The sequence below is a fragment of the Ipomoea nil genome, unplaced genomic scaffold (genome assembly GCF_001879475.1).
Source record: "Ipomoea nil cultivar Tokyo-kokei standard unplaced genomic scaffold, Asagao_1.1 scaffold3069, whole genome shotgun sequence".
Classification (NCBI taxonomy): domain Eukaryota; kingdom Viridiplantae; phylum Streptophyta; class Magnoliopsida; order Solanales; family Convolvulaceae; genus Ipomoea; species Ipomoea nil.
The window spans coordinates 2,999,445-3,024,638 of NW_017619497.1; the positions used below are offsets into that span (position 1 = coordinate 2,999,445).

The 25,194-nt window shown below is 34.0% G+C and overlaps 3 protein-coding genes across 3 annotated transcripts; all 3 read right to left on the bottom strand.

The window, feature by feature from the left end:
• Window positions 1-114: 114 nt before the first annotated feature.
• Window positions 115-1,089, bottom strand: LOC109165650 (26.5 kDa heat shock protein, mitochondrial). Its single transcript, XM_019314502.1, has 2 exons — window positions 728-1,089; window positions 115-624 (listed from the first exon to the last, which is right to left on the bottom strand). The coding sequence occupies exons 1-2, from the start codon at window positions 1,002-1,004 to the stop codon at window positions 206-208; spliced, it is 696 nt and encodes a 231-aa protein (XP_019170047.1). The 5' UTR covers window positions 1,005-1,089; the 3' UTR covers window positions 115-205.
• Window positions 1,090-4,513: 3,424 nt separating this feature from the next.
• Window positions 4,514-5,561, bottom strand: LOC109164651. The gene is made up of 3 exons (XM_019313176.1): window positions 5,330-5,561; window positions 5,130-5,294; window positions 4,514-5,041 (listed from the first exon to the last, which is right to left on the bottom strand). Exons 2-3 carry the CDS (start codon window positions 5,287-5,289, stop codon window positions 4,797-4,799), a joined length of 405 nt encoding a protein of 134 aa, XP_019168721.1. The 5' UTR covers window positions 5,290-5,294; window positions 5,330-5,561; the 3' UTR covers window positions 4,514-4,796.
• Window positions 5,562-11,186: 5,625 nt separating this feature from the next.
• On the bottom strand, window positions 11,187-15,772 carry LOC109165505 (phospholipase D alpha 1). The gene is made up of 3 exons (XM_019314302.1): window positions 15,379-15,772; window positions 12,076-13,972; window positions 11,187-11,822 (listed from the first exon to the last, which is right to left on the bottom strand). Exons 1-3 carry the CDS (start codon window positions 15,475-15,477, stop codon window positions 11,389-11,391), a joined length of 2,430 nt encoding a protein of 809 aa, XP_019169847.1. The 5' UTR covers window positions 15,478-15,772; the 3' UTR covers window positions 11,187-11,388.
• Window positions 15,773-25,194: the final 9,422 nt, after the last annotated feature.

Sequence of the window (25,194 nt, forward strand, 5' to 3'; positions counted from 1 at the left end):
CATGATTATGTAACACATTAGTTAGTTTAGATATGAAAATTGAAGTCACGTAATTTTCTACATAATAATAAAGGTAGGATTTAGATCGAATTTGGTAGAGTAATATAAAGTTTATTACTAGCTGCATGCTTATTTAATTATTTTATCTCCCAGGGACACATCACATACATACATACATATATAAAATTAAACAACAGATTCAAATTCACATCACTTGAATTTCCTTGACATTTTTCTTTGGCTGCTCAGTTCTGGGAATGGTAATAGTGAGAACGCCATTTTTCATCTCAGCTTTGATCTCATCAGCCTTGGCGTCATCAGGGAGCATCAGGCTTGCGTCATAGAATCCATACCTTCTTGAAGACCACACCTCATCGTCATCGTCTCCGCCTTCCTCCTCTTCCTTGTGTTCTCCCTTTATCGTCAGATACCCATCTTCTACCGTGATTTTCAGGTCCTCTTTCCTCAGCCCTGGAACATCGTACCGGATTTTGTACCACTTGTCGTCCTCCTTGTACCTACCCATCAGTTGTGTCGGGTTGATGAGGCTCAGCTTGTCGAACAGCCTGTTCATATTCTCTGTCGCTTGAAACAGCGCATTTCCAAATCCTGAGGGGAAAAAATCTGGAATCAACAATAGTTTTAATCAATCTGAATTGTAATATAATATACAAACATAAATGTACAATCCAACTATCAGTTTAGACTATTTATAGAAGAGTTTTACCCCAAAGAGCAGGAGTAAAATCGCGATCGTTACGCGTCCAGAGACCACCGCGGCGGCGTCTTCTGGGGAAGAGCTTGGACTTCTTGCCGGAATCGGAAACGGCTACTTCTCGGGGGGCATCAGACTTTGCGGCGGCGGCACCCTCTGCGGTGGAGAGACGCCTTAGAAGTTGAGAACCCCATTTGGTATTCTCGGGAACAGATGGAGAGAGTAAATGAGAAGATTTAGAGGCAAACTTCTCCTGTAAATTCTTCAAAACTAGACGACCCAATGCCATTTCTCAGCTCACAGAGTCACAGAACAGTATGTACAGTACAGTTCTTTCAAATCTTGTTTTGTGTGTTTTTCTTCTTTAATAATGATGAATGGGGAGAATCAGGAGGAGATATATATATATATATATATATAAAAGCATACAATTATTGATTTTGGTGAGTAAGAAGTTTCTTGCAGCTTCCTAGCTAGCATGTTAAAAGATGCTGCCTTTATGAGAGAGTGTTCCGGAGGGCAGTAGAAGATGTCCATCTACACTTTTAACTGTTCAAATTTTGGTGGAGAAAGTAAATCCAACTGTATATTCACCTCAATTACCTACAATTTTTTTTTTTTGAAGTATTTGTCTACACATTTTTTAAAGTGTTTTTACTATCGTAATAAGTTTTTTTTTTTTTAATAAATTTCTATTGAGTCAATTCCACCAGAGGTCTCCTGTCTTTGTTGACAATTTCAAATTTAGTCCCAGACTAGGGTTTTGCCATTTAACATCCAGACTATTGATTTTTGGATACTTTTAATCTTTTTATGACTTTTTTTTTATTTTTAGTAAGAGTATTTTTATCTTTTTATATATTTTTTTGTTTTTTTTTTTTTTATTTCAACCAGTTTAATTGGTTTTGAATTTTAGGTAACCTTTGATTTTTAGTAACCATATATTTCAACCGATTTTTAGTAAAGTTTTAAATTAATTAAATCGGTTGAAATCAGAAAAATAACAAAATAAATAAATAAGGAAAAATGTTCAAATAAGCCTACAATTATTGATTTTGGTGGTGAAAATGGTGAAATCCATTGGTTAGCATGGACAAAACGTGCTACCCAAGAAAAATGGAAGATTAGGCTTCAAACAGCTTCATAATTTCAACCTAGCACAAATGGGTAAGTAAGGATGGCGTTTCTGGACAAAACCCGACACTTTGGTTACTCAGGTATTTAAAGCCCACTACTTTTCAAATCGCAAATTATACCATGGAATCGTGTTCACCGAGAATGGTGAACACAAGGTAAAACGATGTCGTTTTTAGGCAAAAAAGAAAAAAGAAAAATCACAGATGTGGAGTTAACGGCGCGCGTTTGATCAAATTATGAATTTTCTGGTATGAGATTATGAAAATTCATAATCTCATACCAGAAAATTCATAATCGCATAACAGAAAATTCATAATCTTACAACTGAAAATTCATAATCTCATAACAGAAAATTCATAATCTTATAACAGAAAATTCATAATCTCATGGTTCCAAAGTGAATGTGTAGGCATGGTTCCAAAGTGAATGTGCAGGCATGGATTCATAATTTATGAATGTCCGTGATTTCGGACAGGAATATGTAGGCATGGTTCCAAAGTGAATGTGCAGGCATAAATTCATAATTTATGAATGTCCGAAATTATGAATGTAATGAAAATTCATAATCTCATAACAGAAAATTCATAATCGCATAACAGAAAATTCATAATCTCATAACTGAAAATTCATAATCTCATAACAGAAAATTCATAATCTTATAACAGAAAATTCATAATCTCATGGTTCCAAAGTGAATGTGTAGGCATGGTTCCAAAGTGAATGTGCAGGCATGGATTCATAATTTATGAATGTCCGTGATTTCGGACGGGAATGTGTAGGCATGGTTCCAAAGTGAATGTGCAGGCATGAATTCATAATTTATGAATGTTCGAAATCTTTGTTCACCTCAAATTAAAGTGAAACCGCAAAATGTGAAAATAAAGAAGAAAAGTCACACAATTAATTAAGAAAAAAAAAATAACGGTGTACTAACACTGTTAGAACCGTGTTCACCATGAATAGTGAACACTATTCCATGGCATAACGTCTGTTTTCAAATAGATCATTACATAATGTAACCTTAAGCTCTAATCCAAGCTATGTAAGGATGAGTATTCTAGCGACCAGGGACTTAGAAATGATAACAAACGCAAAATTTAAGATGCCTTCCTTTTATTCTTCTAGGCTGAACCCCAACCCTAAGGGCCCACCACACTCCGATCCACAGAACATTTGGGAGCATGTAAATCATGGTAAATCAATTGAACATGAACCACAAAGGGACGCGCATCAACCTTCTTATTAAAAAGGCGATGTCGTCAAGTAATGATTATCAGAGGTGAGGGAAGATTAATTCTATAAAAATAAAATAAAATGAAAGCAAAAACATACCACATAAGCAATAATATGTCAATATGTCATGTCATTATTTTATTTACCAATAACCCGGTGGTTACAAGTAAAAATAATTTAAATGCAAAGTTTTATATAGTTCAAATGTTTAATTAGAATATTTTAAAATTTAAGAGTTTAATTTTTTTTTTTTCTCAATAATCGGATAACCCATCTAACTATTTTTCCTTATAAATATTAAAAAGGAGCAAGCACAACAGATATTTGAATAACCCAGCCCAATGAGGAGAGCTTCCATGAGGCTCGGCCTGTACAGCTTAGCCCAGCCCATTTAAGTTCAACTCACATGGCATCAACCCAAGCGCAGACCTGGCGCGTAAGGCTACAATCTAACGGGTCATTATATTGTGGTGCACCGCGGTCAAAACAGTGTCGTTTCTTTAGTAAAGAAACGACGTGCCGTTACTGTTAACGGAACACGCATTTTTTCGTGTGTTAATTACCAACCGAAACTACAGTGTTACTTTTTGCAGAACAGCACGGTACGGCGCAAAATAAGTACCGTTTATTTTCGTTAAACAAAACGATGTCGGTTTGAAACTCGATGCATAATCGATTATGCACCGCGGTACACTATATAATTTGTCCAATTTAACATGACCTGTGTATGGACAAAACATTAGCAGTATTTGTATTTGACCGCCGTTTTAGACCAGTATTTCAGGCTATACTTTGGGCCTAGCCCCTTGAGTAACTTCGGTCCTATACTTCTATATCCAATTTATGGTAAAATCAGTCCCAACAAAACCATCATCATTATTGGTACCTAAATGTGGTTATTTTCCTTTTTAGGTTTCTTTTGTTGGTAACAGAAAGCAAAGCAGAGAGCCAGAGAAGTTGAATGATGTTTAGAAGTCTTACAAATTTTTGGTTTTACTCTTTTGTTTGGTGACAAGAGACGAAACTCGCAATTCAACCCATATTGTAAATTATATTTTATGATTTTAGTTGGCAAAAGACCTCAAGGAGGTAAAATAGTTTAAGTTGTCTATAACCAACGTGTTCAAATTAAGAAAGTCAAAAGATCATTCTTCCTGAGCGTCAAATTTGAAACATTGTGGTTACTAAGTCAACAATTCGACTAAATTAACTAGAATTATCAACAACTTAGATATATAGAAAAACTTTTTGTAATGAATTCGGTCATAAACTCAACTAAGAGTGTTAGTAATACTCTCTTAATTTTGATTATTTCCACGGGCAAATAAACTCTCTTCCCGGAAGAGAATTTCGAGATAACTCGTGGATCTAAACCGTTAAACGGACGGAGGAAGAGTTGGACCATCTGGTCATTTACACGAAAAAATCAGTTTCCAAACAGTATTTAGTTATGTTGTGTAGCAAAAGATAAAAACAAAAACAGTTTACATAGGGAATTGAAAAGCAGAGAACAGTGAGCGCCAGGAACACACTGTACAATACTAAATTAAATTAAAGGCTCCCCCGTCTTCTCTAGTCAATTCCTCCTTTTGGCCTCATATACAAAATCTACACGAACAAAACAACGCAGCAGATTCAGATTTCTTCTGATCAATGATCGATTGATTGAATTAGTCCGGCGGATCGGATACACAATTTGTAGATGATCTGATCAGTATGAGTATTCCATCCGCTGCACCCGATCTTTGAGCACTCCGGCGTACAGCGCCACCCGATTTTCCGGCATTCCCTTGTTTCCGAGACAACGCCGCCGCTGATTATTCCCCAATTCGAATTGTCTCCTGTACTCCTCGCCATTCCCGATTGTGTCCTTCACGTCCTCTGCAAACTGAACTCTCTTCTTCTTCTTCGATTTCGATTTCGATTTCTTCTCGCTCTCCTTGTTCCTATCGCCTCCTATTTAATTTCACACCCATCACAATACTTCAATTATATGCAAGCAAACCCTAACATTCGGAGAAGATCAGATCAGAGAAACAAGTACCTGAAGAAGACGTTAAACAAGACCTGAGAATCCGGTGTTTCTCTGCCAAGGATTCTTGATTCTGGGGAAAGTACTTGTCCCGGAGAAGATCAAGGATAATTATGGTTCCCGCAGAGACGGCCATGGCTGTAGCCAAAACCAAACCTTGAGAGCTCAACATTCTTAAAATTCTTAATTGTGTACAGGGAAGGGAAGCTGTAGTCTGTAGACTTGAGTTTGAAGTTTGAAGAAGAAATCTATGCTACCTAAAATAGCGATTAGTGGGTGGTTGGGTGATAAACAAATACTAAAATACTCGTATGATGAGTGAATCTGGAAATTTCTGGGGTTCTGTTTCGGTTTTCTTTTGCTCTGTGACTTTCTGGAATGGAAGTGTGTGTGTTATTGCGCTGCCAAGAAAGACACTCACGGGGACTGCTCATTGGCTTTAGATTTATATAAAATTCAGGGGTGGGGGGCTGGAATACATACCACAACGTTCAAAATTAGACTACCAGTCAAACTAAAATTTGACTTTTATTCTAGAAAAAACTAACACACACTAATATTGTGATTATATTAGTATTTTTTTACCTATACTAATTGACATGAGCTAATAATCTCATATTTCATTTTTTACTTACCATCTGACACACATCAATATTATGAGTATATTAGCATTCCTTATTTACCCTTTAGTATTTCCTGCTTACACACCAATACTGTGATTATATTAGCATTCCCTACTTACCAAGTGGCACACACCCATTAGCATTTCATGCTTACCAACTGGCACACACCAATATTGTGATTACATTAGCATTCTCTATTTACCAATTGGCACGCACCCATCAACGTTCCTTGCTTACCAATTGGCATACACCAATATAGTGATTACTTTTACATTCCTTATTTACCACCTGACAAAAATTAATAATATTGTGATTACATTAGCATTCCCTACTTACCAACTGACACACACCCATTAGCATTCCATGTTTACGAACTAGAACCCACCCATTAGCGTTCCTGCTTACCAAATAGCACACACCAATATTCGTTTTTAGAGGGAACAATGGCTTCTAGAAAGGATGAGAGCAAAAACGTGAATTGAATGGAAAGAGATAGAAGCGATGAGGTATCGAGCGGTAGACGAATTGGAGGCGTGGAGGTTTGGTTTTCTAGTAAGAGCGGTTACCGGCGGGCGAAGTCTACATGTGAGGAGGCCAGGGCACATACCAATTGTCTGCCATGCAACAAAAATAGCCAACAGGCTGACTGGGCCTTCAACCAATCCCCAACTATTACATTACTGATCGAGTTTTGTATACCGTTGAAATAAACTTCTTTAATTGTTTCGTCCTCGTTCAACGATTCTTTGATTCTATCCTTGTACGGCTATCATAGTTTGGTCACACAACTCACTCAACTCTTCTTTTATGGGTATTATTGTTGTGCATGAAAGTGTTGTGCTATCTTCCAAATGTTGGTGAATGTAGCAAAATCTTAATTGATTTTACTTCCCTTTTTGAAAATTTATCTAAATTAAATAAGACGTGTTAAACTTATTCACTTTTATGGACAAAAGTGTAAAAAACAAATTAATTTGCTTTTCATCAATTTCTGAATTTATCATTAAAATTTAAGAAAATTTTACAATATCATAAAGTCATTTTGTCTAATAGAATGAAGCAATATAATGATACTTTTTTGAAGTAAAATAATAATTATTTACAAGAATGTCACTATTTCTTTATTTCTTTTTCTTTAATAGATGATTTTCTTTAAATATTTTTATCGTTATTCACAAAATAAATAAATAAATTTACTTCTTTTTCGCTACAAATGAGTTTTTTTAGTGTTATTTTGTTTGTTTTGCTGAATTTTGCTCACCCTTGAATTGTTAACATTGAAAATGGAGTATGAGACAAAGATGAGACTCCCTATCACTATCAATAAATATGATTTCCTTAAAATTCATTTATTATATGTGGTTACAAAATCCTCTTTCACATTAAATCTCTAGATACTTTCACACATTGTTTTAACCTTATCCAAATACATGCTTGTGACTCACTTTTGAATTCGTAGATGCTTTCACACATCAAATTATCTCCCTAGGTTTAAAGTTTTAATTTAGGTGAAGAAGGTTTGAAGTTTTAATTTGTTTAGGAGTAGGTTTTTGGACATTCCAAAATAGTAAAATTAGGACTAATTCATCTTTTGATTATCTCTTAGTTTCACTTTTACTCTTTAAATTATAAAAAGACCAATATTCATCCCCTAATTATTTAGTATTCATCACTTTTGATCCTTTGTCATAGATTTTAAAAAATCTCAGTTAGAAGTGAGAAGAGACTCATATTTTTTCACAATCAAGCTCTAGTTTACATATTTTGTAGTTGTATAAAATTAAATTAAAGGGAATCATAGTTTAGTTTCATCTTACCAATTTATAGTGATAAAGGTGACGAGACTCTCAGAAGAAAAAAAAAAAGATTTTAAGGATTTGTTTGAAAAACTGGAAAATGACTTTCAGAATTCACTTTCTAAATTTTCCCGTGTTTGAGTATTCAAAAAAAAAAAATCAAAGAAAAATATGCATTCTAATTAACAGAAAAAATGTTTAATTTGATGGAAAATTTCTTCCTATCATATTATTTTCCATCTCTGATTCTACCTCAGCTGTCTTTTAAGTTAGTTTTCAAATTATTATTATTATTACCATCACCACCACTCCAAACAAAAAAAAAAAAAAAAAAAAAACAAAAAAACAAAATTTATTGTCATTTCTTTCAAAAAAAAATAAATTAAACAGAAAAATGCAATTTCTTAACTTTCAGACAAACAGGAAAAAAAAAATAGTTTTATAACCTTCAACCAAACATTAAAAAATTAAAATATTTTCTAAAAAATAATCATTTTTTAAAAATTATTTTCTAAATTTTTAAATGGACCCTAAATTAAGACTTCTTTTTAAGTTTATATAACTACAAAAGGTATAAATTGGAGTTGGATTTTAAGAAATTATGAGTTTATCTTTATTTTTAACAAAATATTTGTCAAAAGTTATAATAAAATACCAAAAGTGATGAAGGTAAAATAATTAGAAGATTAATATTAGTTATTTTTATATTTGTTGACACTAAAATTTTGTTAAGGATAAATATTTTTGAATATTAAAATAGATACTTATTGATACTATTTGTTTAATTAGATAATATCAAAAAAATTGAACAAATCAAAATTCTTCTTATTATACTGCTATAAATACTGCTATAAATAGGAGCTCTCATTCATTCTAGAAATAATCATGTAAACATCCGGAAAATATTATTCAGATATCATAAAAAATAATCCTGAAAGTAAAAATTCCTCCATGATGATCATGTCAATCAACCTCTATTGAAGATCAAGTCATTTGAATCATCTTTCAACTGAGAACAAACATATAAGCTCTCCTCTGAAGATCAAACCACTTGAATTACGAAATCCCTTCAATGGAGTGTTCAAGGCATCAAATTGAAGAATCAGAGGACTATACAAATATCTTGTACTCATACCGCATTGATACTACTTGTTACTAAAATTTTGAATTTTAATATATAATTCAATTTTCTTTGTTCACATCGGGCGTGCCAATTTGTGAACAAAGAAAATTGAATTATATATTAAAATTCAAAATTCTGATTACAAATAGTATCAATGCAAGCGGTGTGGGTAGTACATGGTCTCTGTGCGGTGTGAGTAATACATGGTCTCTGTGTAGTCCTTTGATTCTTCAATTGGATGCCTTAAACACTCACTGAAGGGCCTCCAATGTGTTTATTCTTCATTGAAGGGCCTTCGACGGGATTCAAATGGTTTGATCTTCAATAAAGGATTGCAACAACATAAGGAAGAGTTTTTTCTTTCAGAATCGTTTTATTGTGATTACATACTTCCTAGGATAAATGAGATCTTTTATTTATAGTTAGGATAATAAGAGTTTTGATAAATTCAAACTCTTTTGATATTATCTAATTAAATGAATGAGTGTCTTTATTTTAATTTTTTTAAATAGATAATATTAATATTATTCAAAATATATTATAATATTTTAATATTATCTTTATCAATTTTCAATGTCAATAATATTAAATGACTGAAAGTGAAAATGTAATTAAAGACAAAGGAACCTAAGAGGATAGCTGAAGTGGCAAATGAGTTCTTTTTGTGGGGGAGAATTTTGGGATAATCCGGGTTTAATTTCCACAAGTGATGATTCTCTTTGGGCCAACTTTTGTGTCTCTCGGAGCAAACCGGATGTACCTAGACTGTTAAACGGATAGAGAAAGCCACCCAAAAAAAAAAAATTTAAAGACAAAGGGATGAATAGTAACAATATTGATTTTTGTAGCGTGCTAGACTGCTAGTTATAATTATTGTCGACATGCTCACCCAAAAAAAAAAAAAAATAAATAAAAATTGTCGACACGCGCATTTTTCAATGTTTAACATTTTTGGACATTTTCAATCATTTCCCTCAATTATGGCACAATCGAAACCCGAGATCGAAAATTTTTATATTATATGATACTCCGTATTATATTACATATATATAAAGTATTAAACTATAAACTGTAAAACAATACCAGTTGTTGCAATAAAGAATATAAAAATGTATGTTTTTTTTTTTTTTCTTTCACTTTTAGTCTGTTAAATATGGTTTTTTATTTTTTTTTTCATATTTCACTCGTAATTATTAGTTTTTTTAAAAATAACTTTTAGTGCCTAACTATCAAATTTTACATATAGTAATTTTGATCAATTTTCTGAACAACTTTAATCGAAATCTTTCTTATGATAGTCATGTGAGTTATTTAAATTTAAACTATATGTAGACGACACATTGAAATATAGTAATCTTGAGGTTAACGTAGATAAAAATCATACACCATTTGCCAAAAAAAAAAAATTATTAAAAGTAAAATATTGTAAGAATTTAATAGTCATGTACCAAATAATTAAGTTCCAAATGTTGAAGGGGTACAATAGCCAAAAAACCAAAAGTATTAAAAAAAAACTATAAAATATTTACATTTTACTTGAGCTAAAAGCCTAAAAGTATTATTATTTAAAAATAAAGATTAAAAGTATCTTAAATTGAGAAAAATTGAAATGAAATTTTATCGTTGAAATAATGATTGAATGTATTAATTATTCCATCACAACAAAATGTATGTTTATCTTGAGCTAAAGCAGAAGGTGGGTATAGAAAGAAAATCCAAAGTTGCCACGTTGAATAGAAAAATTTAAAACGACTTATATTTTACAATAATTATTATACTCCATCCAATTGTAACGTAACAACTTGTCTAGTGAGGACCATTTCTTGCCGCCAAACCTCTCAAACTCCATCCACCAATTATTATATTCCCTGAGTATATTGATCCTTTTATAGTGTAGTATATGTTATACATACTTTTCATTGTGATCTCCCATTTGTGAGAGTCACAATAAAGTTACTCAAATAATATAACGTGATGCATTGTAATAATAATAATAGTAAGCTTTCAACCTAGGGGGTGCGGTTGAATGAAAGAAACTCATCCATCCTGAACTAAAGATTAAGGGTTCGACTTTGACTTTCAATATGGAGCGACTTTAAATTTAAATTTTCAGGTCAGTTGTCCCACCCAATCGAGGTGTCTGGAATACCCTGAGCTATAATAATAGGCTTTCTGCAATGTCAATAAGTTATTGTAATAGTAGTAAATTACCCAACCCATAATGGATAGATTCAAACTAAAAAAGTCAATAGATCACTTTCATAAAAAATCAAATTTATAACTTTGTGGTTTCTATGTGATGGCTGACCAACTTGGTAAAGTCATCTTTGACTATTAAGATGACAGTTTGATAGGCACCATATTAGGCGTAAGTTGAGAGTTGATTTCAAACCAGCCACTGGGCAAAATTGCAGGTGTTGGGCGTCTAAATAACGACACGTTTCGAGGAACCCTCGTGTGAGTGCGACTGCTGAGGTCTCCTAATCACGCATGACTCGTGATCAGTTTAGATTCCTAATAACAAAACTTCACGAAATTCACATTCATTATCATTATCTAGAAGCACGGATCAAACCAACACTCCCATGTCTTGTTCTACTCAAACATAGTACACACAACACAGTACCAAAACAAATTAATCACTCATGAAAACAGAACGCAGTTATTCAACACCGGATGGATAATGGTTTATTATGATGAATGATGATGAGAGGCAAGCAGTTTGGTGATTATGTAGTGAGGATTGGCGGGAGGTAGTCAGATTTAGTGCCAAGAACACGGGCTTTGGTGTCGGGGAAGAACTCGAACCCGGGGAGCTCTGTTACGTCGCCATCACTGCTGATTCCGATGGGGTAGCGGAGCAAGTGGCCAGGCAGGTCTCGTTCTAGGCTCTCGCTCGAGTACAGATCCCAGTACTTGTCAGCGATGTCGTTCACCTTCCTGATGCACTCCTCGCTTTCGGGATGGAGGAATGCTTCGTCCAGCATGCCGAGGTGCTCGTACCATAATGACATTCGGAAACCGTGGACCTGACCCTTTGCTGGCTCCCTACCTGCCAAGTGGTAAGGTTGGTAGGCACCCATGGCTATCTCGGAATCTCTTGCACCATCCATTGACCTCTGGTTGATGTTGGCCGATCCGACGATTATGTACTCATCATCAACTGTAGAACAACAAAAATTAACAATATCTTTTAGGCATGGTTGAAAAAATCATTGCCCAGAATGCTATCATTTGTTTATTTTCTTTCAACATTCTCATTAATATGCATCTATTTTAAATCACCTAAAAATAAGTTTTTAAAGAGATGCTTTAACCCAAACTACCATCTTCAGAATCAGCAGTCATATATCAATTTACTTACCAAAGAAAAAGTAAGATTTCTACTTGTAAAAGGAAAGGAAGCTAGTACTGACCTATCATCATTTTGGAATGAACGTAGATCATGAAGCGCCGAGCTTCCTGAGCTCTCATATAATCTGTATCAGGCTCTGGTGTTTCTGAAGGTTCATATTCTCCACTCTTCTTTACCTCCCGGTTACCAACACAGAAAAATGTTAAATAATTCCTGGGATCCTCCTCGATTCCCTGGGCTCTCATGGCTTGAATGATATCTTTATACATCATACACATTGTCCTCCTCTGCCAGTCGAGAATTGCTTGAACTGATGCACTTTCTGGGACTCCTTCCGGCCACATTGGGACAACAATATATACAGTAAACCTTTCCCCAGCTTCAATCTTACTGGCAATCTTCAATGAAAGTTCTTTGGCAACAAGGTGCAAAGCACCAATGTCCTCAACTTTGATATCATCTGCCTCCCAGCCAAAACAGCTTCCCAGAAAATACTGGTTTTCAATATAAATAAAATTTTTTGCACGACGAATAGCATTAATATATGCATCTTGAATGCTTCTGTCAATAATATTATCCTTCCCACTGACAAGACCAGCCTTGGCAGCTCCCTCAGGTGTATCAGGGAAGCCAAAAGCAGCCCCTCCATCAATAGACCTGAACAGTTGAACATTCCAGGTCTCCTGATCATCCGGGAACATCACTGATGATGGAGGAATTATAATATCCCCAAGCTCTCTAAGGTTAACAAGAATGTCCTTCCCACCTTGCCTCCTCCATCTCTGCTCAAAATTATACAACACATCCCAAGCAATGGGTCCTTCAAGCCGGGAGTGAATGTCATGCCATGGTTCCCGTGGCCCACCTTTTGTAATTGAAGCATCAGGAAAGTTAGGTTGATGGAAATCATCATGGTGTGCAGTATCCAGTGTCCTAAAAAGAGAATGGAACGGGGTATCATATCGACCATCACAAAGATCAATACCACCAACAAAGCTCACAATCCTCCTCTGCTCTGATCCTCCACTGGGCATTTCATGGTCGACTACTACAATCTTTTGGTGATGAGTAAACATTGTAGATATTTGTAAATCCTGAACAAAGCTTCCACCATCATCAGGATTCCTAGGGCATAAGACACAATGAACATCAGTATCTTTGAAGAATTGTTCAGTTTCTTGATCATGAGTAGCCATCAACCCATCTTTCTTCAGCAGGCCTACAGAGGTCCTGTCATCCCAAACAAGCATACAAACCCTAACACCCTCACTTGCCTTCTTCTTAAGCAACTCCCCGAGTGTAATGTCTCCTCCTGGTTTTGGCCTCCTTGAATCCCTCACTAGAGAAATTTCAGTATATACCGACCAGCCAGTAATGTAAATCATGTGCTTTGCATCAGTAATTGCATCAAAGATATCCTCCCAACATCTGTGAGGCTCATAGTACTGCCCCCCAGAGAGAGGGATTCTTGGTACAAACCCATCTGGGATATGTGCATCTTGATACAAAGAAACACGGCATCCTTTTCTCTGTCCAAAGAAGGTGTAAGGAACACCAGGATACTTGGCACTTTTAATTCCACGTCCCCAATTACGATCCCGGTTGACATCAAAAAACTGCAACTTTACATGGATTTTGGAGCCTTCATTGATAGGATTCATGTCTTTATCAAGAATCTCAACCCACTTATCAACTTCTTCACCCTCCAAGAGCTCCTCTACCGGTACATAAGCTCTTCCAATTAAGGTGGCACCAACGGGATTGTCATCCTTGACAGTGAATATGACATTTGAAGCCGAGTGGGCACAGTAAATATGAAAAGACTCATTCCACTGAGGATTGTTGGGTTCTTCAACCAACTTGGTCCTGCCAACTCTTGCCTTTTCAAGATCTATAGTAGCATATATTTCAGTTTTTCCTTTTCCAACATGAACAGCCTCCTCAACATGTTCCATAATCTGCAATATGAGATTTCTATCAGTATAAGAAGACATGAAATTGCACCTAACAGAGTAACAAAGAATCATCCATATTCTTTTCTCCCATTACTGAATGGAGGAGAGAGAGCCAATTTGAAACAGATTCATTCATTGCAAGAATTAAATTTAATAACAAGAAACCTTAATGTTAAGGGGCTATTTGATAACCTTTTTTGCTTCCATTTTTTTAAAGGTTGTTATCAAATTCCACATGATTTTTTTTTTTTAAATGAGTGTCTAGTAGCATTTCTACAATGTTCTCAAAACACGGGCATGTTTTATTATAAAACAAAAATAATTTTTTTTTTCAAATTTACAGTCAAATTGCACATCCAGAATAGGCTCATCTCCTAGGCCCCACCTCTTAAGTCTTAAACAGTTAAACCAACCCCACAAATTCATTTTGCGTATACATAATCACCAACTCCTTCCCCAACACACCCCACCATCCCCCTTTGCTGTCCCCATTGATCTAACCCACAAATATAACACTGAAACTTAAACAGGCTCAACTAACCATCCTCACGGACCTCACCTCCCCAAATGTACCCCCGCAAATCCCATCCTTCCCAAAGCATATGCCAAATACGGCCTCTTTTGATCCTCACTCATAGTACCCAACCTTCTATCCAATTCCAAGCAATCCAACACTTTTTAGTTCATTTTTTACAATTTTTGTTTTCAAGATCAAAATCACAAAGCAAAAACATAGTCAAAGGCCATTAAACCTGGTAGCCACGAATCAGCATTGCTCCCACCCAAAAAATGATATTTTTGCTGTTTAATCATTTTAACTTTTTAGACAAGTAATGTACAATTTATTAATTAATTAATATACTCTTTAAAAAAAAACAAATTGGACCACAAATTTGAATCATATGACAAGAATGTTCTAACTTCCCAAGTACTTCCATATTCTAGTTTAGTTAAAAAAAAAAAAAACAATTAAAAAAAACATGAGCAAATGGTCAAATACTATAATTCTATGTAGATAATTCTGAAGAGACATTCTATATCCATATAGTACAACTGATCCAGTAAACTTTACTGAAACAAGATTACTCAAAACAACTTAACTCACCCGAAGCATTCAACGTCTAAAACGTTAAAAAAAACAACGGATCCAGCAAAATCATAAGAATTAAAACCACAACTTTGAACAGATTGATGCTTGGTATTAAATTTGAACAACTTTTAATAACATAAACTAACAGTAAACCATTCAGGACACGCAATCAATAAGTCAAAAAAAAAAAAAATAGAAATAATCACGATCCAGAAAGAAAACAACATAACCAGAACAACTGAAACTGAATTCCAGTAATTAACTAGAATGCAGTGTGATCTAAGTGAATCATAAAAGAGAACCACGATCATATCCGCACCTTGCGGAAGAACCCGCCGCCGCCACCGCCCTCACCTTGAAGCTGATCGATCTCGTAGATCGTCGCATGGAGAGTCCCGTGAAGCAAAAACTGAGCCATTTTTCAACCTGCAACACCAAAAACAGAAAAAAACCAAAAGGGCACCCCAATTGCTCGAGTAATTTACACACAGAAATATAACAAGTAAATCTAGAACCCTGCAGCTCAAGTTCGGGTTTAAAGCAAGAAAAAAGAGTGTGAAAACGAGTTGGGTTTCTTTGCCGTCTAAGATGGAAAGAATTCCAATATATGAAGACGATAGTATGTAATGAGTGATGAGTGATGAATGATCCCCGAAATCTGCTGCCTTTTTTCTAGATTGACGTGTCCAAGTAGAGTAGACTCGGCTTACCAAGCCGACTGCATCAGCTTTCATCGGCTCCAATTCCGGAAATTGGTAATAACGAGTAGCCGCGGGGTAATATTTTTACTTGAGGACCCCATCTTCATCTTAATTGCGCAACACTACCATACTTCATGATTGTAATACTAATTTTCGACCATTGAATTTTAAACAACTTTAAATCACATATTATGTGTTGTCATTTCAATCTATAATCACTTTTCTAAAGTTTTGATTTTTCTAAATTAAAAAACAAAAATTGACATGAGAAATTAATTTTGTACAGTTATATGTCTGAGTCGACTCATTTCTGTATGAAATTTATTATAGAGTAAATACCCAAAATGGTCCCTCGACTATAGCTAAATTCACAAATTGGTCTTCGACTTTCAATTTCAACCAATTAAGTCCTTAACTTTGTAATTTTGACATGATTTGGTCCTCCATCTATTTGACCATTTGTTAATTGTGATTTTTGAGGATATATATGTAATTTCATGGTCCACCGTCGATTTTTTAAGGTTCCGGTTGCATTTCCAGACCGCACTGTTACATTTAATCCACTGTCTAAAGCAATCTACCAAATCCGGTCGTCTTTCTTCATCCTCCCTTTGGATTCAATTTAGTTAAGTTCGTACCAGAGCGAAGAAGACGACGTGTTTCCAAACCAGTGCAACATCATCCTGGAGGCCTCCACGTGCTCCGACGAGAGCTGAAGGTTCTTCTAGAGATCGTCGATCACGGTCAACAACCGGTCAAATAGATGGAGGACCAAATCATGTCAAAATTACAAAGTTAAGGACTTAATTGGTTGAAATTGAAAGTCGAAGACCATTTTGTGAATTTAGCTATAGTCGAGGGACCATTTTGGGTATTTACTCTTTATTATATATTGTAATTTATAATATACTTAAAGTTTACAATGTAATAGAGTTAGTAGCATTTAAAACAAAAAGTTTAAATATTAAATTATGTTTTGCATGGTTATTATATACATTTTTATTGATTTTTTTTTAATAAAATATCCATATATGATTATATGCTTAATTGATTCCCAAAAAAGTTTCTATATAAAATTACTTTTTTCCTTTTTCTTATAATTTTAAAGCTCGTAAGTAATGTTAATGTTGTTTTAAGTGCTTAATTAAACTAAATAAAGAAATAATAATTTGATAGAGTTGTAGGGTGGAATTGTGGAAATGATTCTAATTGACATGGATTTAACATTTAACAATACTTCAAAATAAAGTTCTATAATTTCATAAAAGAATATAATGTTACTTTAGAAATAAGTTTTAAACTACTTTATTTTGATAAATAAAATCTTTAAAATATTTATTTTGATACACACACCTGCATATGTAGACATGAACACACTTCGATTCCTGTTCATTTCGGGTTCATGGTTACGTTTTGAAAAATGATGATAAACCAAAATTGGAACCTTCTAGGAAAGTTTTAGTTTGATTTTTTTATTTTTTATTTTTTATTTGATGTGGTAAATACACTCGGGTCTTTAAATATGTCTATGTATAGTCTACAAAGTAGGTGCGTTAGCTCGGGTAACTTAGATAATGGTTCGAACGTTCCCGAGCTAAGATGTACTGTCAGTCTGTCAATGAGATCGAAAATCCCCCAACCCCCCACCTCAAGACATTAAATGCGCCTTATATAAAGGGTTGGAGGAGACACATGTCGAGAGCTTGACATGTTAGCCACGTGTCTTGAATGCACTGAGAATACCAAAGACGTTTGAGATTCCTAAAGTATCTGACTATGATCGGGTAGGGCAATATTAACTGTATTTACGCACTAAGTGTTGAAGGTTTTGCGTTCGGGAAAACCCGTCAAAGCGTTGAGGTCGAGAAATCCACCCGAGCTTAGGGTACGTTGTACAACAACTGGTAATCTCATGAATATCGAGCGGGGCCTAGATGAAGTTGGATATGCTCGTGAAGCGGGGCAAATAGCCTACGAGTTAGTACCGAGCATGTATACGCTTGTATTTGCGAGGGGATATTTCCTATCAAGTAGCCCCCTAGCCCATGGTCCGAGGATCGATTGGTCTTGCGGAACTCGGACTAATCAGTGCACACATTGCCAATAGTTAGAAGTTCTTTACCGCGTTGTGATCGCGTGTAGTGCGAACCTATAGTGGGCCGCGAGGGATCGACGCCCATGTCATGTCGGCTAACACGTGTCGCATCTCGCTACCCGAGCTCAGGGTACATTGTACAAAAACTATTAATCTCAAGGGAATAAAGTTGGCTATTGATGCGGATCGGGTCATACGAGATTGGATATGCTCGGTAAGCAAGGCAAATGGCCTACGTAGTTAATACCAAGTAGATATACGCTTGTATGAACGATGGGATATTCCCTATCATTATTTAAAAATAGAACCTTTTTTTTTTTCAATTCGGAACTATACTTAGAACCTCCAATTTCGAATTTTAATAAATCGTTCGAAACCTTTTAAATCGTAACCATAACCATACATTTTTAATTTTACAATTACTATGAAGTTATCATATTTAGTCTTTAATTAACTTTTAATTTGAACACATATAGTGTCACGACTTTAGTAAGTGCCACATTTAGTCCTTTAATTAATTTATTACAATTTTCATAGAACTAATATTAATTTATGAAATAATCTAAAGTTTTACAAGACTAACATTTTATTCATATTTAAAACATTTATAACAAATCACGTAATAAAAGATATAATATATCAATAAAATTGAATTTTCATTAAGGTTGTAAAAATCCCGCCTAGGCACCGAGTAATCGGCGCCTAGGCGCTAGGCGCCCCTAGGCCGTGGCGATTTTTCCCCTAGGCTCCCGCCTAGGAAACCGGTCGCCTAGGCGCCCGCTTAGCGCCTAATTCGGCCGCCTAGCGCCTAACTCGGCCGATTACGTCGAGTTAACTCGTCAATTTTCTGTCGAGTTAGCCGAGTTAACCCGGCCGACTCGACCTTGCTAATTTTTTTCATTTATATGACATATATGTATGTATGTATGTATGTATGTATGTATGTATGACATATATGCACCTACACACGTGCACTGTTTTTCTTTTTTTTTTTTTCAGTTAGCCGCTTAGGCCCCGCCTAGGCCGTCTAGGCGCTAGGCGCTACTCTACCGCCCGAGTAGCGCCTAGCGCCTATTGCAACTATGATTTTCAATATATTAGAGTTAATTATATTTTTATCATAGATTTACATATGATAATCCACTTTTAGTCATTTTTTAAAAAACATCTCATTTGGTTCAAGTATTATTGTGGCATGACCATTATTGGTCCTCTATCAACAAAACAATTTAAATTTTATAAAATACAGAAGCATTTAGGTCTTCATCAATTATGAATTTTTTTTAAAATAAAAAATAAAAAAAATGTAGCGGCTCAACCCACTTTGTACAAAAAAGATCGAAATATCATTGTATTTAACGATATTTTGACGATTTTGTTGACAGATGACCAAAAAATGGTCATGTCACAATAATACTAAGACCAAATATGAATGTTCTAATAAAAAAGACTAAAAATAGACTATCATATATAAATCTAGAATAAAAAATAGAATTAACTCTATTTTTTTTAATAAAATAGTAACATATCAAATGAGAGAACATCAATAAATTCATTGAACTAAAAGTGATTAAATTATAAATTAATAATGAAATGTAACAATTATCACAAAAATAATGGACTTAAGTGAAATTTGTTCTCATATTTTTACTACAAGGTCAAGAATAGTTTATAATTCTATAATTTTTAAAATATATTTCCGGTCCATACGTGTGTTGGAATCTGCAATCACGTTGAGGTCGGTTCGAGGGATAACGAATTGTTGAAAGCTAGATCTGAAGATATTAAAATAGTACTCCTACTATCTCTTTGACATTTTATAGTTCAAATTTGCTTCTTTCCCGGGCGGAATAAATAAATAAATAAAATCATTTTGGGGACAATTATCAAAACTGTAGGAATAAATTATGTGGCCGGCATGCTTTGTTTTTAGTACTATTTACCCCGTTAGAAATAGTCATCCTATTTAGGAGAGTCACTGTTATGCCGCTTGACCATAAGATTTTTAATATATAGATCATACTTAATTGTAGTAAACATTATTGATAATGATTGCAATAATATTTTGTGTAATGATGTGTAAGTATATAAATATACGAGCATAATAGGCACCAATGTTGATTTGTATCTTAAAATTATATATATAACACAAAATATATACAATAAATTTTTATTCTTTTTACATGTATTTAAATTTTGCCCACAAAAGGCAAATTTTTCGCATCCACGTGGTTCTCACACATCGCCCTGCAAGATAGTAAAAGGGTAAATTATTGTGACTTAGTACGCATTAAGTAGGAGGAACATTGATTTAAATTTTGTTTGTTGGTCTTTTATCAAATAAAATTTATCAATTATTTTGCCAACAACAATGTTTATTTTTATTAACTTATATTTATTTTATCGATTAATTGAATATTTCAAAATTTTAAGATATATGAAGACAAAATTACAAAAACTAGGATCACGAATTAAAGAAGCAATATATTACTTTTCAGTTTCAAAACTAATTCGCTAAACTGACAAAATGTATATATCCTAAAAATGTAAATAAATGGTGAAAGATTTTGAAAAAAAAAAAAAAAAAAAAAAAAAGAAGAAGAAGACGATAGGAACAAACTTATGTCAGCACATCTAATAGTGAAAATTTGTTGTTCTTCTAACATGATCCTAATAATTTAACTTTTAGTATACATACTAAAATGTAGGACGGACCCCGCCCCCCCCCCCCCCCCCCCCCCTACTCACAAACGTCATCAGCCCTGCTGCCTTTAATCATTTAGTCATTTATCATCATCATCATCATGTTAATCCTACTTTGTAACTTGATCTTTATAATGTGAATTTAATCATAATTGTAATGTAACGAGGGCACTTTTTAATCTTATTTTATCCATATATTTAGTTACATCATTATTTTTCATATTATTAAGTGCTAAATCATCTTTGCAATGTATGTTGGAGAAATTAGATTGATAATGTGAAAATATAAAAAAAATAATGTGTCGTGGTATAATCATTGCCATAGAATCGAATTCGCCGCTACCCGTGCAGACTCACAACAACGACGTCGCCCCCGAAGGTTAACACAACAATCCTCGTTTTCATGCACCGAAATCTAGGATTGGAACTAACACATCACACTCAGAGTAATAATGGAACCCAAGAAAGAGACCAGACACTCTTGTCTAGTGTCTCAAATAATAAAGTTCTTCCTTTAATAGTATATGCTAAGAAGATATAAGCCACATACTATAAAAATATATTTTGACCATTCACCAACTTGTGGTGAATATTAAATCAGTAATAAATCCCTGATATAATAATAGAGAACCACATACAAATATTTCAATTTTTCTCAACGATCCCCACAAATGCAAAGGAGTGAAAAGAAAGACTCTGAAAAGTATAAACGTTTGACACTTAAGTGCTAGTGAATGAATCTTTAACTGGCACGTAGTGACACATGGTATCTTACGATCTATTGAGTGAACGAATCTTGAACTCTTTGACTAGAGTTTAAACCAAAGTGACACACATCATACATTAGATCTTGTGTAAGTTCCTCGATAAACTACATGTATGTTTAGCCCAACTAAACTTCGGGTAACTCATGAGTGCCCCACATTGGCTCCTTAGTAGACTGAGGCAGTGAGGTATGAAAACTTATTTTGTAAAATTGTATAGCAACTCTGCACTTGGTTAATACATATTCAATAGTATAATATATTTCAACCAAATTTGTTACCTCAAATCACTAAGGTTTCCTTTTATACAGGAATCCTAGATCTTCAAGATGACTCAATTAAGATTTTGAATAATAACAAATTCTCATTGATAGTAAGCCGCAAAAATAATGTTGCTTGCATGCTACTTTAAGTTGAACAACATAGTCACAAGTTTCGCATAATATTCTTGAAAGAAACTAATCTCATATTCAAAGAACATATTCAAATTAAACTGACATTTGTTAAAGAATAATTTATCCACATAAATATCAACAACATGACTTCAACATATAATAGCTTTGACATTTAAAATTGTTTCAACTTTACCATTTTTCCTTCACTTGAAATTCATAATTCATATATAGCATTGGTATAATACAAATCAATTCAAGTTTCATATTTATTTGCAAAAGAACAAATAGCGTCACTTAGTAATAAAATGATAGAGCAAATATCAATTTTCATCCCACGAGTATTAACAAAATGACCATTTTAATCCACATGTTTAATTCCTATCAAAACTCATCCCACAACTATTGTTTTACTACAAAAGTTAATCACTCCGGTCACTTGAGATGTTAAAACACGCCGGAGTCACTTTGGTCGCCGGATGCCATTATTAAATTTAATAGCCTGATTAATGTATGTCATTCGCACTCTAATCCTTAATCCTTAATCCTTCTTCCCTCCCTAATAATTGTCCTTGTTATTGAATCTTTTTTGTAAGCTATGAAAATAATTATTTCTCTGTTATTTTGCTGTCAAAATACTAATTGAAATAGGATCATATCTACTATGAATTTTGCTGTCAAAATATTTATTCAAGCAAGACTATCTCTATAGTGAATGTTGTTAAATTTATGGTGGTGAATTTTGCTGTTAGATAGGAGTGTAAGTTAATGCATTCATTTATTTCATATTGTGAATAGCTATGCTCCATGGGATGAATGATGATGAATGTACTGTCAAGACATCTATTAATTTAAGTTCCTTATTATATATCATCAATATTCAAAGTGACTCCGGCGTGTTTTAACATCTCCGGTGACCGGAATGATTAACTTTGGTAGTAAAACAATAGTTGTTGGATGAGTTTTGGTAGGAATTAAACATGTGGACTAAAATTGTCATTTTGTTAATACTCGTGGGATGAAAATTGGTATTTGCTCTAAAATGATAGTTTAAATCAATGTTATTATTACAACAATTAAGTAATATCTATTTGCAAGACTTAGATTTTTTAAAATCATGTGAAAGTCAATCTCATTTCAAGTGAGGATCAAATTGTGCTTTAACTAGCTTACATGATCAACACCCTACTTCTTAAAAAACACCAGGCGGAATTGTGAAACCAATGTTTACTTAAAAACCATCTTCTTAGCTTCCATGCTACCAACAAATTGCAATTAAAGCTAGCCTTTGATATATACTTATTATCTTGATACAAATCATTTCAGTACATGATTCAAATCTCTAAAATCATGTAACAATAATATATATGCATCTCATATTCATTCAGTATAATACTTGAGCAATATCTATGTCAAAATTCACTTCAATAAGTGTAATTTTAGTTCATGCTTGCAATATATACAATATCCTCAAATAAATAACACATTGATGTTTTGAAAGAAATTAAAAATTATGACATATTAATTTTTTCATTCACTTTTATTGGCTACCAATCATAAATAAATTTAATGTATGATTTAATAGACATATAATAGCTGACTCTCACAATAAATTGACAATTATGTCTCAAGAGCTTATGGATTACCAACACTAGCCACATGACCGCCAAAATTCTCGTAGTGATTAAATTCTAAACCTAAGAAATGCATGCTTACTGGTAAACACAATTACAAAGCCTATGTGCACTCTCGTTTTATACTCCTAATTTTACTCTTAAAAAATTAATTTATCAGAGTCTGTCACCTCAAAAAGTAAAATTGAGAGAGTAAGATTTGAGAGTGCATGTGTAGTAGAACTCACCCAAATACCCATTGTCCAATGTCACAAATATACAAAGTCACAATACTGAATTGAATTTCAAGTTCAAGTAACTCAATCACCCAATATAATTGTCCAATTCCATATTTCCAGTCCCCACTGCCTATCAAAACTAGCCTCAAGCATTCACTCGTCTTCTTCTTCTTCCTATTCGCTAGCAAAACGGATACGGATCAGATTTTATATCTCAGATTCAGATACCCGCACCGCCACATATTCCATATTTTGGTTCTGATCTTGAACAACCCTAAACATATCATCAATATAGGCTTTCATCATCACATCAAGCATATCGTTAAACAAGCAATTAACCATCCTCTAATACGTTGCATAAGAAATGTGCACCCCAAAAGTCATAACCAAACAATAAAAAATTCATTTGGGAGTTATGAAGACAGTATTTTCCTCGTCTTCTTTAATTTTGCCATAAAAGTTTTGTGGTAACCCTTGAAGAGTTGAAGATCTATATAAAACTTAAGAGCTTGTACTTAGACATCTTTATTTACCATTTTGTCAACAATCATGAGAGGGTATGGGTCCATGGGTTATGCCTTATTATGGTTGAAGTCCACCCGCATTGGCCGAATAATCTATATTAGGGGCTTTAGTGCCAAGAAAATATTTGCGAACTACTCTAGGTAGAAAACCTCTTAGATATAGCTTTTTGTGAATAAAATGGTGATATCCTTCTTAACAAATTATTTGCATTCGACGTACAAATGCCCCATTTTTTGTTTGGTTAGTTTGGGCCTAGGTATGATAGATAAAAGCGGTAGATGATCAATTTATCCACCCTAGACATTACCTCATGCATGCCCCCAATCAAAGATCACGTAGTATGAGATCAATACATCCACAATCTACTGTCGAAGATCAATATGAGAAGCCAATTCTAATTCTGATCACCCAATTCGATCCAACTAAGTCAGAATAGTTATGCTGTGCCAGGTGCACACGGTTGCAAAACGACATCGTTTTGACTAAAAACGCGCGTCTCATTTAAAAAAAAAATTTCAGTTTCGATTTCCCTCAACAGCATTATGTTGTTCATTCATTCTGGATATTTAGTTCATTCATTGTAGATATTAGGGCTATGCATCGGGCGGATCGGATTTCGAGAATGAGAATCCATTCGGTTTTCGGATAACGGCTATTAAACCCTATTCGTTTATTTTCTAAGGGTAAAATTATCGGATATGTAAAACTTGGATGTCGGACGGTTTACATCGGATTTCGGACTAATTCGAATTTAAATAAAAAATTCGTAAAAACATCAAATTAACTACTAAATAAGTAAATCAGCACTAATTAAGTTGTAACTTGTTAACTTCTAAGTAGTAAGTAGTAACTACTAGTAGTTAACAATTTACAACTTCAAAATCACAAGTTCACAACTTAAAAATCTATAACAGGTTAACAGCTAACAAGTAACTTGTTACAAGTTAATGGAGTTATATAAACTTTACAGCTTACAACTTACAAGTTACAATTCAAAAACAGTTTACAGATTCAAATTCTCAAAAAATCAGCTGTTAAGGCACCATTCAAAAACTAAATGCGGCAACAGGCAACAGCAACTCAGCAAACCAGCAACTCAGGCA